The sequence below is a fragment of the Anthonomus grandis genome, chromosome 14 (assembly GCF_022605725.1).
Source record: "Anthonomus grandis grandis chromosome 14, icAntGran1.3, whole genome shotgun sequence".
Classification (NCBI taxonomy): domain Eukaryota; kingdom Metazoa; phylum Arthropoda; class Insecta; order Coleoptera; family Curculionidae; genus Anthonomus; species Anthonomus grandis.
Window position 1 is genome coordinate 10,953,055 of NC_065559.1, and position 18,428 is coordinate 10,971,482.

At 33.3% G+C, this 18,428-nt stretch overlaps 2 protein-coding genes across 4 annotated transcripts in view; one reads left to right on the forward strand and one right to left on the reverse strand.

The window, feature by feature from the left end:
* LOC126744587 (dachshund homolog 2) overlaps window positions 1–18,428 on the forward strand; it is an 842,630-nt gene that overhangs the window by 460,756 nt on the left and 363,446 nt on the right. For all 3 annotated transcript variants that reach the window (XM_050452086.1, XM_050452088.1, XM_050452087.1), the window contains exon 8: window positions 7,681–7,764. In XM_050452086.1, the coding sequence (XP_050308043.1) occupies window positions 7,681–7,764 (84 nt within the window). The remainder of the gene's footprint in view (window positions 1–7,680; window positions 7,765–18,428) is intronic.
* On the reverse strand, window positions 10,595–17,028 carry LOC126744582 (uncharacterized). The gene is made up of 2 exons (XM_050452055.1): window positions 16,783–17,028; window positions 10,595–16,708 (listed from the first exon to the last, which is right to left on the reverse strand). Exon 2 carries the CDS (start codon window positions 16,269–16,271, stop codon window positions 10,737–10,739), a length of 5,535 nt encoding a protein of 1,844 aa, XP_050308012.1. The 5' UTR covers window positions 16,272–16,708; window positions 16,783–17,028; the 3' UTR covers window positions 10,595–10,736.

An 18,428-nucleotide genomic window follows, 5' to 3' on the forward strand; every position in this document is an offset into this window, starting at 1 on the left:
GGACACAATGGAGCCACTGTCAACCAAAAAACGTGTACCAGAAGATTTGTCATACACATGAAGACGGTTGTCTCTCCACGGCTTGCATGCTGATGTTTCTGCAATGGGTGCGTTGCTGCTTGGTGACTGGCCAGGTAGCAGCTCTATGGGTTTCCCGAACCACGCTGCTGTTGATGCTGCTTAAAGTGGAATGTGCATGGCATGTTGCACCGAGTTGCTGATGCTCCAAACCTAGAGTGGTAATAGCACATACCATTTGTGTGAGGCCTTGCCCTTGAGTTGGAGCGGCCACTCCTTCTGTTGTCTCTGTTGTCCCTGTTATCTCGGTCCTGAGACCTGGACTGGCGCTGTGTATTTTTGTCACTAACACGCACCAGGATTTCTTTAGATACTGAAAGCAAGTCGATTAAAAAAGATTTTAGTTCACCAAATTCTGAAGTGCGATGAACTGCGGCGACTGGCGGGGTTAAGCTGGCACTTGCATGGGTAGGTCCGTAGGTTGACTTGCACTTTTTTGACCATCCTCACCATTGACGTCTACGTGACATCGGCAAAGAGACGGCAAGACGGCTAGAACTCGGGTCGCGGAATAAGCACTTGCTTGCGTTGGCGACGACTTGGTAGGGTGGCGCTGCTAGGCAGTGGCGCCACACAGTAAGCAAAACCAGGTAGCAGCAAAAAAAGAACTGGCTCATAATTTTTTATAAGAGAGGGGAAGAAATAATTAAATTTAAATTACTATTAAATATTCTAAAAATATGAAAAAATATTCTACTTTCAAAAGTCTTTTATGTATTAGTAATATAGAGGTTGCTGATTTAATAACAGACAAATTCAATAAAATGGAGGCTATATTTTTCTCTAATCCTCGGACACGTTGAATTTATTTTTAAATCAGATATATTATGGCAACAAATCTAAATATACAGAGTGTCGCGAAAAAGCGCGACAGCAAATATTCGTATTTTTTAATAAAACATTTTGTGTATTATTGCGTTCTTGGATTTGTCAGAAAATTCTGGATATTTTTTATGTATAATATAGTTTCATACCTATTTTCAACTATTCACAAAATAATTATGTTTAACTAATAGTTATAACACTTTATTGCAACATATTTTAATAAATTACATTTCAAATTCCTAAAATATATTTTATCAAATGAAAATGTCCACCATTAACAACCAGTTAAAACCATTCATAGCCAGTAATTTTAATTACCTATATCTGTCTTTTTGATTGACATAATCTTTAAGAAATTGTCTATTTAAACTCTATTTTCTCCAGATACAGTTGAAAATATACTGCAACAATTTATTAATTGTCTGCGGTAATGCCGAGCTGCTAATAATGACAACTTCTTATGTTCTACGAACTTATTTTCAATAAAGTGCTATAATTATGCTTTAAACGTAATTATTTCGTGAATAGTTAAAGATAGGTATAACATATTATACATAAAAGATGTCCAGAATTTTCCAAAAATCCAAAAATGCAAAAATATACTAAATTCTATTTAAGCAACAATTTTTTTTTCTGTATCACTTTTTTGCAATACCCGGATATTTTTCTCCTTTCTGTTGATCTTCTGCCATAAACTTTCTCATAGAGAATGGATGTTAAAAGGTGATATTCGCTTTTGTTCCTCAGAATACTCAAGCTTTTTTCTCTTAATGGTTTTAATTACTTCCAAGTCCTTCTTCATTTTCTCCATCACTGCCTTGTTAGTCACTCGGTCCACTAATGATATTTTCAGCAGCCTCCTGCAAATATACATTTGCAAGGCTTCGAGTGTTCTTTGTATTTCCATTGTTAATGTACATCACATAACTTATAAAAAAGAATCGAGAAAATATAGCATTGGATGAATGAGACTCATTTGACGTCAATGTTATGTTTGTGACTTTTAAGCAGTTTAGCATTAAATTTGGTTTTATTAATGTTAATTTATAAGTTTTCGTTACTGCTGACGTCTTTTATATTGTTCATTAGCTTGTCTTGAAACTGCAGTATCCTCTGTGTACTGGATGGATCTTTAAAGATTTTTTACAAGTAGAGATTAAGTATGAGTCCTAACAGGGGATAAAGCCTGATCTAACTTCTTGAATAATGCTTACTTTATTGGTTCTCTCTTGCATATTAATTTTAATAGTAGCTAAGAAGGTGTTGGATGATCTTTAGATTTTTATCGTTTATCCCTATATTTATAAAGATGTCTATCATCTTTTTGTATTTTATTCTATCAAATGCCTTCTGGTAGTCGATAAACTAAGCAAAAATACTACAGCTCATGTTTGTAAACAGAAAAGTGCATCTCTTGCCCCATGCGCTTCATAAATCCAAATTATATGTTTATTTATTATTTACCCACACTCTGTCCTCGAAGATCCTATAGATTCTTTGACCAAAGATTTTGAGAACAGCATAAGACTAAATTGTCATGTAGTCACCACATGCATTGGCTCCCTATTTCTTTGGTAACATTGTAAATTTAGGTATAATTTTGGAATGTTCCCAGTATTGTAGATGTTGTTAAAAATACAAGTCAAGAATGTAATGGACTTTTTGTCAAAAAGAAATCCCGAATGTACTTTGGCTCTGGAGCCTTTCCTTCTCTTAAAGTATTAACGGCAGCTTTAACTTCTCAATCTGAATAGGAGCATGGGTCTCCTTTTTTATCATAAAGCAACTGTTCTATATACTTCACATAAATTCAAGAATCACATTTCCGTGTGCTAGTTTCAAGTCCCCTAAATTGTAAGTAATATAAACTTAAATAAATTAAAGAAATAATTTATTAGCTATTTAAGATATATTTCTGTGTTGGAATATTTATATTAAAGACTGAGCTACAAAGTGAATTATAAGAAAAAAAATTATTTTGTCAAATGTTTTTTCTTAGTTGACAATTTTAATATTGTGATTGTTTTCCAAATCATCCGATAGCTCACTCTTTAACATATCTCTTAAAGGACTTATTTGTAACTAAGTTACAAATAACCCTTAATCAAAAATTATGTTAAAGCTACATTTTTCTTAAATTTCAAAAAGTTAAATTATATGACTGGTTCATTTTAAGGAAAAGCCAATAACAATGTAAGCATTTGGTAACTAATAAAACTTTTACAGCTTTTAGAGATTAGCCGTCAACCCGGTGCATTTGACATTAACATTTCTCGTTTTACGACCCATGCAGTGGCACGATGTGGTTTGAAATTTAAAGAAACAAAATTTTAAAGACTTTACATTGTGTTTTTATACACAGTATAAGTTGAAAAAAAGTTGATTTTTGTATTTAGGAAAAGGACTCTCCTTTTAAAGATCAATGCAATATCATCGAATATTTCCTTTCCTTTCATATAAAAATTATATGTTATTCAGTGACTTTAACTAGCTCGTTGCAGCAGCTGAAGAACTGAATGATTGGCTCTCTGAAGAAAACTATATAATTTTTAGAGATATATTTTTTAAAGTACTATAAAATTTTTTTCTATATGACTCCATTAACTTTATGTACTGAATTGTACCATATATATATATCATTCATGACTTAAAATTTAAACAATTTTTTTTAAATTCCAGTCTTAAAAATTCAATTTAGGTTCAGATTTTTTAGTTCCTTATATTAATTAGATAATAATTACTTATGACTCAATATTAAAGGAAAAATTGAATCATATTTCCATTAGTCGTTTGGTGATGCTTTTGTATGGAAAAACAAAAACATTGGTCCAATGAAAAGGTGGCACCCGTATTTATGACTCTCTTGTTACGTTTTGGAAAAAACGCTCAGATACGTCTATATATATAGTGCTTTCGATCGTGTGATACATCATAGTAAGTGTAAAATTTTCTATTCAACGGTACCAAAAATAATGAAATCGGTAAATGTGTAAGCAAATAGTTAGCGAAAATGTCTATAAATAATGAATATTTTATTTACGCCAAACTTTGGTATTTTAAATGAATACTTTTAGTGTGGCACCTACATCATTTTAAAATTCTTACATTTTTTATAATAGATCATCAAAAAAAAATACAAGCAATTTAGAAGTTAAAATGTGTGGTAACAAACAGTTTATTTAGTTCAAGCAAATTATTTATTTTTTGAAGTAAAGAATATGTACCGTTATTTGCAAGAAAAAAGAGTGTCTTCAAATTTTTTGCAAAAATCTTTGCAGTCTTATAACTTTGTATGTGTATTTATTTCACTTATATTTTTTGCGAGATCTACCTAATAGGTACAAAAAAACACTGCAATACCTTACATTTTTAAGGCGTTTAAAAAGCAGGCGATTTATTATTGTTAAAACTGTCAGTTTGACGCGCGCAATTTTTCAATTTTAGTTAAAACAGTGAGTTAATAAAATGGTGTATACGCTAGCAGAAAGAATGGAAATAATTTTCCTTTATAGAGCTCAAAATCGATGTGCTCTCACTGCTCTTAGAACCGCGAGAGCATTTAATGAAAGGTATCAAGATAAAAACGTGAGCCATAAATACGTACTAGAATTGATACAAAAATTTGAAAAGACGGGATCGATTTGCAATAAGAAAAATTATGAAAATAGAGTTGTCGATGAAGCATGCCAAGTTTAAGTACTAGGACAATTTGCTATGGATCCAACTTTGTCTATACCAAAGGCCGGAAAACTAACAAATATAATAACTGGTTCCGTACATAAAGTTTAAAAAAAAATAAGTTCTTTCCTTATAAAATTCATATTCTTTATGAACTCGGAGAAGATGATTTTGATAGGAGAATTCAATTTTGTGAAGTGATGTGCCAGCGAATTGACGACGATCCCCATTTATTCAAGAACATTTGCTTCAATGACGAATCGACCTTTTTTTTAAATGGCCTGGTGAACAGACATAACTGTAGATACTGGGATAATAAAAATCCGCATGTTTTTCGGGAAGGCCATACCCAATATCCCCAAAAAATTAATGTTTGGGCAGGAATTTATGGGAATGAAATAATCGGGCAATTTTTTTTGGAAGAAAATTTGACTGGCGAAATTTATTTAAACCTTTTAGAAAATTCAATATACCCTTCCATCATCCAATCTATGGAAAATCAAGTAGATCAACATGGTGAAAATTTTCGAGAAAAGTGGATTGGCAGGCGTGGTGCAATCGAATGGCCTGCGCGGTCTCTGGACCTAACCTCACTAGACTTTTTTCTTTGGGGCTACTTAAAAAGCAAAGTTTATAGAACCCCACCTGAGAGTAATAAGAATTTAAAAAATAGAATATTTCAAGAATGCAGAGAAATTAGCGGGCAGACCCTTGCCAATGTTCGTAAGGAGTTTGAAAATAGGCTTTTTTATTGTCTTGCTAATAACGGCGCGCATTTTGAACATTTAATAAAATAAATTTGTTAAACTAATTAAATTTGTTTTTCTACCCTACCGATTTACACTTTAATTGCTTCTTGGTCAATCAATTTTATTTTTTACAACCATTGATAGCATAATGAATGCCCTTTAAAATAATGTATCACACCATGGGGTAGCCATTTGACATACCAAAGTTTGACGTATATAAAATATTCATTATTTCTAGACATTTTCGCTAACTATTTGCTTACACAAATGTGTAAATACCGATTTAATTGTTTTTGATACCGTTGAATGGAGAATTTTACGCTGCTTACTATGACGTATCAGACGATGGGGGTTCCCATTTGACATATTAAAGTGAGGTTAGCTGGAGGTGAGGAGGTGATTGACAGAACTTCAGTAAATGCATAATTAAACGTCCCCCTGTATATCTAATTTGACGTGTTTTTTTTTTTTTTTTTTTTTTTTTTTAAGAAAGTTATTAAGGGTGGATCGTTTTGAAATGAAAGCACTGTACAAGACTGCTACTGTTTTCTTTATATAATAAATATATTTATCGCTAAGTCTTCACTAATTCTGTTTTAAGAAAACCGGTCATATTTTTAAGATCTGATACAGTTCTTGATTGTATCTTTTTTAATACTTAATATTCTTTTTTTGTTGGGATACTCCGTAAGATCTTTGCTTCTTGTACTTCTTGTCATATGGAACATCCTAAGACGAGATAAGTTCCTAAACCTGTTCTATTGTTACTTAACTCTCCGTACTAACTTTCTTTCTTTAAAAAACTTAAAAAATTTTTACCTTGTTAAAATTTATTACCTTCAACATTACCAAATTAAGAAGATAATATAATTTAAAGAAATTATCGATTGGGGTAATATAAACTAAATATTTAAGATGCCTCATATAATGAAAATCAAGGATTTATGTTCAAGAATCTTGGAGATCAAGATTGCATGCTTTTCCCAATGAAACTAGTTTAGATATGCAATATCCGAGCAACCAAACTAATTGTTCTCCACCCGTCATATATGAGTAAAATGTGGGTCTTTAACTAAAGGAATAAATCTTTTATCACCAAAACCGATTGAAGACTTGCAATAACTTTTTCCACATAAATCTGCTATCCGCCAAAAAAATGAGCCTTTAGAAAACCGCCAATTATTCCAAACTAGTCATTTAAGAAAAACAGGTATTAATGAGGGTTTACCGACACCACATTTTGATTTTCATTATTGAAAGATGAAGTTATCCTCGATAACGATAACTAAACAGTAACCACTCACTAGGCCAAAAACCTTGACTAAGGCAAATATCCGTTCCCTGACTAAAAATCAGCACTACTACCTGCTGAATCTGCTTGCATATGCTAGATATAACAGGATGCTTATGTTTAAATATGTTAATATTATAATTATAATAATGTTTTAGAATAAAATAAATTATGTTTAATGAATCTTTTTAGTGCTTATTTCAAGATTTTCTTACATTTTTTAAAAACCGATTTTACTAAGACATTGACGTAAGCTTCTAAACAGTTTAATATGGAATAACATAATTTGGAAAACGTACTTCGGTAAGCTTCTAACGCATTGCCGTTAGCAAGTTTATAAACGAAATACACATTTCACTATTTGTGTACTCCTACGTTTTAAGCATTTTACTTATACATGAGCACCGTAATAATAACTGATTTGTGTTTAAACTTAAAAGTAGAAACCATAAAACTTAGTTTAAACTTTGGTTTCAAATGTATTTATAAAAAGTCAAAAATTAATAATGGACGTATTTAAAATTAAACGATATTGGTTCATATAAAAATAGTTTTAAAATACATAGTATTTGAGTACGTTTGTTAAAAAAAAAACATTAAAAATGACTATTTCAAAAGTAAAAAATAAGGAATTCAAAAATATTAATTAGAAATAAAATAAAGTTTCACTTTTTTAAAAAATAAAAAAATATTTAGTCTAAACTGCACTAATAAGATTTAAAAAAATAGTTTTACATCAGAAAGTGCATATTAAAGAAAAAAAAACTTTGTACCCAAAAAATTAATTGTTTTGAAGTTTACTTTAAAACAATGGTAACTTAATCTACTTTAAATCTAATTTTACAACTCTTTAGCTCTAAATCTATTATGTTTATGATACAATTTTTTTATTTAACTCATATAATTGATCAAATTAAAAATTCAACTTGCATTTTTATTAGTTTTATTTTCCTGTGGGCTATCGTAATATATTTATGTTATAAAAGCTCTTAAAGTTTAAGACTAGTTTTCTCCTATTTAAACCTGCTTATATATTTATCTAAATTTTGCATTTTTCAGCCGAGCTTAAGATGGACGTCCTTAGAGAAAGAGATGAAAAAGCCAACCTAGAAAAGCAACTTCACCAAGAACAAAAACTAAGAGGTAAGTTATTAAACCTTATATTAAATACGATTTTTGAAGAAAGCATGTAGGAAGTAAACGTTCGCTTAGCTTTCCGTATAATGAAAACAGCTAAAATCGAATCCATCCAATCAGCTATTAAGAAAGGGGCATAATTTGAAAAATATCTGATTGTGAAAACACAAAGGCGCATACAATCTTAGCCCCCATTAAAAATCGGTAATTAAACTTGTCAAAACAATAGGGTTCTTTTTAGCCTGGATATTAAATTCATTCAATAATCGGTGCTTATTGATATTATATTGTGTATATTTAAAGCTAAGACAATGCCGTCTATAAAAATAATTGAAAAAGAAACAAGCCTGGGAATATTGGTATATAAAGAAAGAAATGTATTGGTTGTATTATTAAAGACAAATAAGAAGAAAAACGGCATATTTAGTTTAATAGGAGTTGAAGTAGGTTTATTTGGTTTATGTAGATACTTGAACTTAATGATTATATTTAGGCATTCATTGTAGGAAAACATAAGATTAGTATTATAAATTATTGTTTTTTTTCTTGCGGCAAAACACCTTAAGGCTACAAAAAATGTACTGATATTAATTTTAAAAAATAAGTATATTTTTTCTTAAAGCTACAGCCTAATTACCAAAATGCATCCTACCCAATTTTTTCAAATTTGAAACAAAGGTTTGTTGCTTCAAATTTTACCTTTAGGTTTATTAGGATAAGAGACTCAAAAATGGGCATAGTTTTACTGTGGCCAATACAGGGCGCTCCATATTGCACTCTTGATGGTATAAAATGGCCATAACTGTTTTGAGTGTGGTTTTTTTTTGCAAAGAAAATAATTTCCCTAACACATCTGAGTAAAAAAGTACTTTTGTTAGAATCCGCTAAAACTAGCAGTTACCAAGATACGTCGTGATTTAGTCTTTGATATCGCACCCGAATAATAAAAAATTGAAATAAAATTTTTTGTGTTGTTACTTTTAACCTAGTTTGCAATTAAGATTTTTCTTATGATTTATGAAGTAATTCTAATTATTATAAATTTTAAAACAATTGTTCAAAATAACCTCCGTCATCATAAATATACGTATTAACACGGCGAAAAAAGTTAAAAAGTACTCTTTGCATCAACTGTTCATTGTTCTTCAGTATGTTGGTTGCATTTTGAATAATTGTCCATAACTCTTCTTCTGTATTAATTACTCTAGAGTACACCATCGTTTTGGAAGGCCCCAACAAAAAATAGTCTAATGGAGTCAAGTCCGGTGAGCGTGGTGGCCAGTTTACAGGACCGTCATTTCCTCTTCTAATCAATCTATTTGGATATTGTTAATGCAAATAATTCGGAACATTTAAGGTGAAATGCGGTGGAGCACCATCATGCAAGAAATATATATCTTGCCAAAGTTGTAATAGCAAATCTTCTAATAAATCTGGCAGCGTATTTTGTAAATGTTCTAAATAATTGACACTAGTTAGCCTTGGTGGGAAAATTACAGGACCGATTATAAAATTGCTTATGATTCCCGTCGACACATTAACCCTAAACACACGTTGACAATGAGTTACTTTAGTGGCAATGGGATTCTCATCAGCGTAAACATGTTTATTTTGAAAATTAGCTACGCCTCTTCTCGTAAATATAATTTGCTGAGCAAAATTTAAACTGTGATTGTTTGTTTTTATTGACAAATTGACGGAAGCCCAAACGTTGTTCAAAATCCGTAGACAAAGCGTTTTGTACCTTTTGGATGTGGTATGGATAAAACTGCTGTTCTTTCAACGTTATTTGAACCACATCCTTGGATGCTTCTACTTCTAAACCTAAGCGTTTAGTGCTTAATGTAGGATCTTCATGAATTCTTTCCAAAATTTGTTCCTCCATCTGAGGAGCCCTTCTCATACGCTGTCCATAATTGACAGTTACAGCAGTAACACTACCGGTTTCGTGAAGCCGTCTCTCAATAGGAGCGAATGTTTGATGATTTGGTATAAGCCAATTTGGAAATCTTTGTCCATATACCGTAACAAATATTTGTTTATGATTACTCTTCTACACGTACATAATGTTGGTTAATTTGGGTTGCAGCGTGAAAATATAATGCGTGAAAAAACTTTAGGATTTGTTTATTCAATTTTAAAAGAGAAAACCCCAGTCTTCGATCAGCCACGTGCAAGTGGCGTGAGGTTAGTCAAAAAAAAAGGTTAGATTAGATAAGTAACAACGATGCGTGGTCTTCCTACGCCGCTAATCGTCTGTCTCCTTCTCTTCACTATCGCGAGGGGAATCACTCTCCGACGCAGGCGGACCAATCAGCAGATAGCATTTTAACGCGCGGCGCCCTCAACAACCGGTTACAAAACTACGCGTTACGGGGTGCGCACAACAACTGTTTATCTACGAGGAACATTTGCAAAGTTCGCTAACATACCGCCGCCCTTGGAAGTTCCCGATAACTTTCAATATATCTAAACTTAAAATACCAATAAAAAGAACCTCAATTCGAGACTGGGGGTACAATGATACAAAAGCTTAGAACTAATATAGGCTTAAATAATAGTACAAAATCAGTAATAGTCATAAAGTTAAGTGCAAAATTTCTAGCATATGACCTTACCAACAAACATTCGAAATAACAAAGAAATTTATAAATTATATTAGGCATTCTGTGCGGATTAAAAATAAATTGACATGTTTTATTTCACATGAAGAAAAATATAAACATAGTCAATAAAACAAACAAAATTTTACATACTTCATGTAGAAATAACGATTAAATAGGAGAAAGATAGAAATTGATCTATTAAAAGCAAAAGAGAAAAGACAAAAGTGGACTGTATATGGGTTATAGTTTAACATATCACTCTTTTACTTGCAGAATAAAAATTAAAAATTATACATAATTATTTCTACTTACATAATAGTTAATATAATGACAGTTTTGCAGTAAGCAAAGGTATACATAGCGTTAATAACGTCAATTCAGGGTATTATTATAACCGACCTGGGCACATTTAATAGGTAGCGGGCACAATTTATTTACTGCACGTTTGACGACACCATTGTTTGTACGAACACTTACTACACGCACAGTACTGTCACTGCCAGGATGTAGCTCGATGATTCGCCCTCTTTTCCACTGCGAGGTTGGTAAATTGTCCTCCTTAAGTAGAACAAGGGAGCCTAGTAGTTCGGTACGCGGGACCTTGAATTTCCATTTGTACCTTTGATGCAAAGTATGCAAAAACTCCGATGACCATCGGGACCAGAAGTGCTGCGCCATTTTCTGCATGTGCTGGTATCGGGATAGTCGATTGTCAGGAATTTTTGTGAAGTCCAACTCCGGGTGCATGTTCAAGGGACGACCAATTAAAAAATGGCCGGGCGTCAAAACATCCAAATCGTTTGGATCGTCACTTAAGGGTGTCAGCGGCCGAGAATTTAAAATGCCCTCAATTTGAACCAGCAACGTGTAAAATTCCTCATAGTGTAATGGCGTATTTTTTAGAATTCGCCTAAGATGCTGTTTTGTCGACTTTACTGCCGCCTCCCAAAGACCTCCAAAATGCGGAGCACGTGACGGAATGAAATTCCAAGATATCTTACTCTCGCTCAAAAAGCTCCGTAGTCTTTCATCATTTAAAATTTTATATATCTCGTTAAATTCATTTTTAGCCCCTACAAAATTAGAACCATTATCAGAGTGCATATTTATGCACAAACCTCGTCGGGCTATAAATCTCATAAATGCTGCTATGAACGATTGAGTTGTCAGTTCTGTAGCTAGCTCCAAGTGAACAGCTTTGGTAGCTAAGCATACAAAGATGCAAATGTAACACTTTAAGAGTTTTTTGTTTCTGAATTTTGAATCCTTTAGAAGAAAGGGTCCAGCATAGTCAACACCGGTATTAAAAAAGGCATAATTAGCGGTTACCCGGGATGGTGGCAAGTCTCCCATTTGGGCATTTAAAGTTCGCGGATTGGCCTTAAAGCAAGGCATGCATTTCCGTATGATTCGTTTAATTAAAGGTTTTCCTTTTAGTGGCCAAAACTGTTGCCTTACAAAGGATAGGGTTGTTTGACTACCGGGATGTAAGTTTTTGACATGTTCGTGGGTAACAACTAGCTCGGTGAACGGATGGTTATGAGGAAGTACAATAGGGTGTTTATAGTCAAAGTCTATATTCGCATGACTTAATCGACCACCTACTCGTAGAATTTTAGAGCGGTCGAGAAAAGGATTAAGCGTGCTAAGTTTACTTCTGGCTTTAACACCACGGTTGTGTTCCAATTCAAATATTTCTTCAGGAAATCTATCAGCTTGGATAAGCTTAATAAGGCAAGAAGTACTCTGGGAAATTTCATTTGGTGACAAATGTCCAGTAATTCTTTGAGCTTTGTTTTTTAGGTTATGAAGGAATCTTCGACAATATGCTACAACATTAATTAGCTTGGGGTACGAAGAAAATCTTGAACAAATATTGGTGACAAAGTCAATATTTGGGTTTGCGATAAAAACAAAGGATTTTGGGTTAATTTCAGGGATTTCGGATATTTCACGGGCTTGACGCGCAAAATTTGAGATATGTTTGCCTGTGGGCCAATACTTTTCTGGTTTTTTTAAGTATTGAGGTCCATGCCACCAAAGGATATTATTTTTGAGATCAGTAGGAGTCATGCCCCGCGATATAATATCAGCAGGATTCTGAGATGAAACAATATGGTACCAATTGCCTGCATCAGATAGTTGCTGAATTTCGGCAATTCTATTACACACAAATGTTTTTAAGCTGCGAGGTTCTAAGCTTAACCAGCACAGTACTATAGAGGAATCGGTCCAATAGAAAATTTCCGATATGGGATAATTAAGAATCTTAGTAACCTTTTTTACAAGTTTTACGAGCAACAGAGCGCCACAGAGTTCCAACCTGGGTAAAGAAACAGCTTTGAGGGGGGCTACACGAGATTTTCCACAAAGTAAGTTGCAGTGGATATTTCCATCTGCATCTTCGGAACGGACATACATGCATGCACCATAAGCGTTTATTGACGCATCAGAAAACCCATGTATTTGAACCCTTAGAGGATTTTTAATTGTAACTTGTCTAGGTATATTAAAGGTATTCGCTTTTGCAAGCTGATTAGAAAAATTCAACCAGATTTTGTGAAAATCACTGGGAACAGGTTCATCCCAAGATATTTTAAGTAGCCATAGTTTTTGTATTAGAATTTTTCCTTGTATTATTATAGGTCCTAAAAGACCCAGTGGGTCAAATATTGTTGATATTGCGGCAAGAATGGAGCGTTTAGTCACTAAGACATCAGGTATATTTTTTAGATTTGACGAGTATACAAATTGGTCCTTTGGAGAATTCCATGAAATTCCTAATGTTTTACTGCTTGATCCCTCATTAATTACATACTCTATAGACCCATTGTCAGGAATATCAGATAATACAGTGGGGTTATTAGAAGCAAGTTTTCTAAGTTCGAAACCGTATTCTTGAAAAATCGAAATTAAATTGGATTTTATTTTTACGAGTTCATTCAGATCATTACTTCCTGTGAGGGCGTCATCAACGTAAAAATCATGGGCTATGATACGACTTTCATTGGGAAATGAGGTTTTTTTGTCAAGGGATACTTGCTTTAAACATCTAGTAGATAAAAATGAAGCACTTGCAGTACCGTAAGTTACGGTGTTTAATTGGAAGTGTTGTAAATCACTATCGGGAGAGCCCCTCCAGACTATCCGTTGAAAATTTCTCTCACAGGGTTTCACCAAAATTTGCCTGTACATTTTGGCAAGATCTCCTGTAAGAACGTAATTATGTTCACGAAATCTGATGATGATAGAAAACAGATCCATTTGAATAGTGGGGCCGACCATAAGGGAGTCATTTAGAGATATACCTGTGGTCGATTTGGCTGAGGCATCAAATACCACTCTCAATTTAGTGGTGGTACTATCCTGCTTTTCCACAGCATGATGAGGCAGATAGTATGTAGGCACCGAGGCGGAATCCTTAGTGATATCAACCTTTGACATATGGCCTAAAAGCTCATATTCTTGAATAAATTGAGAGTAGGAACTATGAAATTCCTTATTCTTTAGAAATTTCCTTTCTATAGCAAAAAATCTTTTTTCTGCTATTTCCCGAGAAGAACCTATTTGGGAAATATTCTTCTTAAAAGGAAGACTGACTTCAAAACGACCTGAAGTAGTACGAGAAACCGTTTCAACAAAATGAGATTCGCAGTCAAGTTCTTCTTGTGATAATTTATTGGGTTCGTGAATAGGTTCCTCTATATGCCAGAATTTCTCAAGACAATTTTTTAATTCAATATCAAAATTTTTATTGAGAGAAAAACAGGATATAGGTTTACAAAATTGATCTTGATGAGCTGATATGGGTCCGGAGACAACCCATCCTAATAGTGTATTTTGGAGAATTGGATTATTCTTTCCGAGTCTTATTTGGCCAGAAACTAATAGTTCATAGAATATACTAGCACCCAGAAGTATGTCTATCTCAGAAGGTTGATAGAATGTTGGATCTGCTAGCTGAACGTCATGTGGAATGGGAAATTTAGAAATATCAATAACCTGCTGAGGACATTCTTCTGTAATTTTATCGATTACTAGGGCAGAGATTTTAAATTTATAGTTTAGATTTAAATCTTGAAAAGTCAACATGGTTCTTTTATTTATATAAGTTGTCCCTTGATTAATACCACATACGGGTATGTTAATCTTTTCCCATTTGAGGCTTAGCTTATCGAATAAACTTCTAGATATAAAATTGGACTGAGACCCGCTATCCAAGAGAGCTCTGCAAGGAATGCGTGTCTGGTGGCCATCATATACTTGAATTAAAACAGTAGATAGCAATATAAAGTTATTCGAGCTTGAATTAGCACAGGCTAAACTATAGTTGGTTATGGGATTATTTTGACATTCTTCTTGGTGGAATACCGGAGTATTTCTTGAATTATCTGGCAATACATTTAAGGAAGATGGCTGATGAGGTGATGAAGTACTATTTCTATCAAATATATCTTGATTAGAATTTACAATTCTTGAGTTGCAAAGTGAATTGCTAGAATGAGGATTGGGCAAAGTTGAATTGATGTCATTTGGATTTGCACCTGGGTTCACCCTTAACTGAGTGTATAAGGCTGTTTGAGGAGATTGATTGTTACTGGCTTGCCTAACTAAATCAGATTTAGGATTTACAGCAACTTCGAAAGTTCTAGGACTTCCAAGCTGATGCAGCAAGGAATGGTGGTTGCGTTTGCAAGTCCTACAGAAATGCTTCGATTTGCAATTCATGTTAAGATGACCTGGACGCAGGCAGTTAGTGCACAGTTTGAGTCGTTTGGCCTCACTATACCGATCATTTATGGATAAATCTATAAACTTTTTACAACTATAAACAAAATGATTAGCCTTACATAATGGACAAACATTTTCAAAAGCTGGATGGGCAAATGTTTTGTGTATAGAAACATGCTTGGAGGATTGTGACTCGTGTTTATTATAGATCTTGAAGTCAATAGACTCTAATAAATAACACCTCTCAGTAAGAAAGTTAGTGAGATCTAAAATGGTAGGGTTCTCCATATTCTTAGATGTAATTTCCCATTCTCTGCGGGTAATTTGACTTAGTTTGGAGGATAAGAGATAAATTAAAATAGTATCCCAGTGGATCACTTTTTCACCTAAGTTTTCAAGGCATCGAAAATGCTTTTGAAAGCTATCCAAGAATTTGCGTAAGCTTGAATGATTTTCCTCTTTAATCATGGGTAGGTTAAAAATTGCTTTGATATGGGAATGTGTAATTGCTTTTTTGTTTTGATATCTATCTTTAAGAAGTTTCCATGCTATGGTATAGTTATCATCACTGGCAGTGAGTGAACTGATGACTTGAGCAGCATCACCTCTTAAAGCAGATTGCAAATAGTAGAATTTTTGAACCTTGGGAAGGCTAGGATTTTTATCTATTATGGATTCAAATGTCTCAAAGAATTGAGTCCAGGATTCATAAGACCCTGAAAATTCAGGAATTGATATAGGTGGGAGCTTAGTCATAAGTGTAGTTACATTATTTATAGGTTCTGAGCTTAATGGAATGTTCTCGGGTATGGGAACACTTAAGGGAGTGAAGCTTTGAAGCATGAAGGTGGCTTTGGATATAATGGAAAAATATTTTTCTTCGAAATCTGCTCGCACATCATCCTGATCTTCTGCCTCAGGAAGATCATACCTCAGATGAATATCTTCAATGCCTGACTGAATTTTTTCAAATTCATTGAGACTAGTTTTAGCAGCTTGTAACCGGGTTTCAATTTGAACTTTTATATCTGGTGAGCTTAGGGTTTCGGTAGATGCATCTAAAAATCTTTGAAATCGGGTAAGAGATGCCTTAAGATGACCTCTTTTTGATGTCAAAAACTTTATTTCACCTTTAGCTTTAACTAAAATCTGTTCTGCAGTTAATTCTTCAGCCATTGTTTACTACGAGTAATGTTGTATATTTATTTATAAATATTATACTTACAAAAGCGCAAAAAGGTTCAACTTTAGAGGCTAAAAATTAATATTGAGCTGGTCATATACACGCTTGACTGAATTTAATAGCGTAAAATCAATTGGTTAAGGTTATACTTTATTTCAATAATAATAAAGCGCATAAAAGACTACAAATAAATGAGAAAACGAGAGCAAAATCAATTGGAATTTCATTTAAATTGAGCAAGCCTTTGATTTCTCGGGTTTATTTAGGGTTAAAAGATTAAAATTCGGGTAAAATGTAACAAAACAAAAAGCACCAAGTAGGTATTGGGCCTGGTATGTAAAGTCTACAAGCAACAGGTTTGCTTTTAGGTTTAACTTGAAATCAAATACAATGTGATTCAAATTTTGGGTAAAAATCTCAGCTTATAACCCTAGGATTACGTTTAGGTTTTGAGACTCGACTTAGACGGCGAAGGCTGGCTTTATTTAAATGATTTGGACTAACCTCTTAGGTATCTGCTGGCTGCTTCTCAAGTTTTCACTTTCACTACTTTTTCCACTGGCACATCGACTTTTAAACGTATTTGTACGTTTTCATGCGACTCGAAGGATCAAAATGTTGGTTAATTTGGGTTGCAGCGTGAAAATATAATGCGTGAAAAAACTTTAGGATTTGTTTATTCAATTTTAAAAGAGAAAACCCCAGTCTTCGATCAGCCACGTGCAAGTGGCGTGAGGTTAGTCAAAAAAAAAGGTTAGATTAGATAAGTAACAACGATGCGTGGTCTTCCTACGCCGCTAATCGTCTGTCTCCTTCTCTTCACTATCGCGAGGGGAATCACTCTCCGACGCAGGCGGACCAATCAGCAGATAGCATTTTAACGCGCGGCGCCCTCAACAACCGGTTACAAAACTACGCGTTACGGGGTGCGCACAACAACTGTTTATCTACGAGGAACATTTGCAAAGTTCGCTAACACATAAAAGACTTTAAAAAAGTAATTTGGCACTAATTATGACTGAATTTTATTTCTAAAGCTAATAACTTAATTTTTTTTTTAATTCCGATGCGGTATTAAAGAATAAAATACGCAATATCTTTGTAATGGTTAGTTTTAGCGGGTTCTAACAAGAGTAACTTTTTTACTCAAAATCGTTACGGTAATTATTTTCTTTGCAAAAAAAAATAAATAAAAACCACACCTACAAAAAAGTTATAGCTATTTTGCACTATCAACAGTGCAATATAGAGCATGCATTTCAAATGCATTTTCGAATTTCTTTTGCCAAAAAACCCCTAGGTACCAATTTTCCAAGTGGTATGTGGCAAAATGTTAAATAAATTACTAAAATCGATTTTTATTTTTTAAATTTAACACCCTCTAACTAAGAACTTTGGAATGAGGTAAGTTGCATTAAATTGGCTTATTTTGACCTCAGGAATATATCCTAGGATTTTGTACAGGACTTTTAGAGATACCCTGTATATCTTTATAGTGCCTTGATTGTGCTTCAAAAATTGAGCTGGTGTATTTGCATTATATAACTGTTGGTTTTTTGTAGACCGTATATGATTTAATAGTCTAATTTACACTGTTCAATTTTTAATATTTGATAAATCATTAAGATATTTAATCTAATATTAGTCCTCAGTATAAGTGTGAACTACTCAATTAAAGTAAAATTTTATTATTAATGTATTAAAAGTTAAAACAAATTTTTCACCAATAATCTTGAAACTCTTAAACATTGTAGGACTGTACTATTTTTGTTTATTCGTATCTAAAAAATTTTTGTTAGTTTTCTGATAAGATTTTGGGTTTCGGGATTAGTGAAATAAAATTCCACTTAAATTCAAAATAGTCGACGTTTCGCAAAATTTATTTGCTTCCTCAAGGCGCTAAGGATTATTGTATCAAAAAACAGGAGTCAAAGTTACGAGTGCATGCGATATAGGAGTATGTAGAGAACCAAATTGCAATAGTGTCCATTATTTCCTTAAGACTAACATTTGCAAGATGCGATCTCGAAAGCTTAGAGAATAATACTGTAAGGGAATTATATATGAATATGAAGTAAAAATTAGATACAAACAATCAGTTTCATATCAGTTTCATTCTGTAGAAGAACACTACGATCATAAAAAATGAA

Bases quoted from the DNA above. Each gene is read 5' to 3' on its own strand.
- LOC126744582 (XM_050452055.1), bottom strand. From the start codon at position 16,271: ATGGCTGAAGAATTAACTGCAGAACAGATTTTAGTTAAAGCTAAAGGT.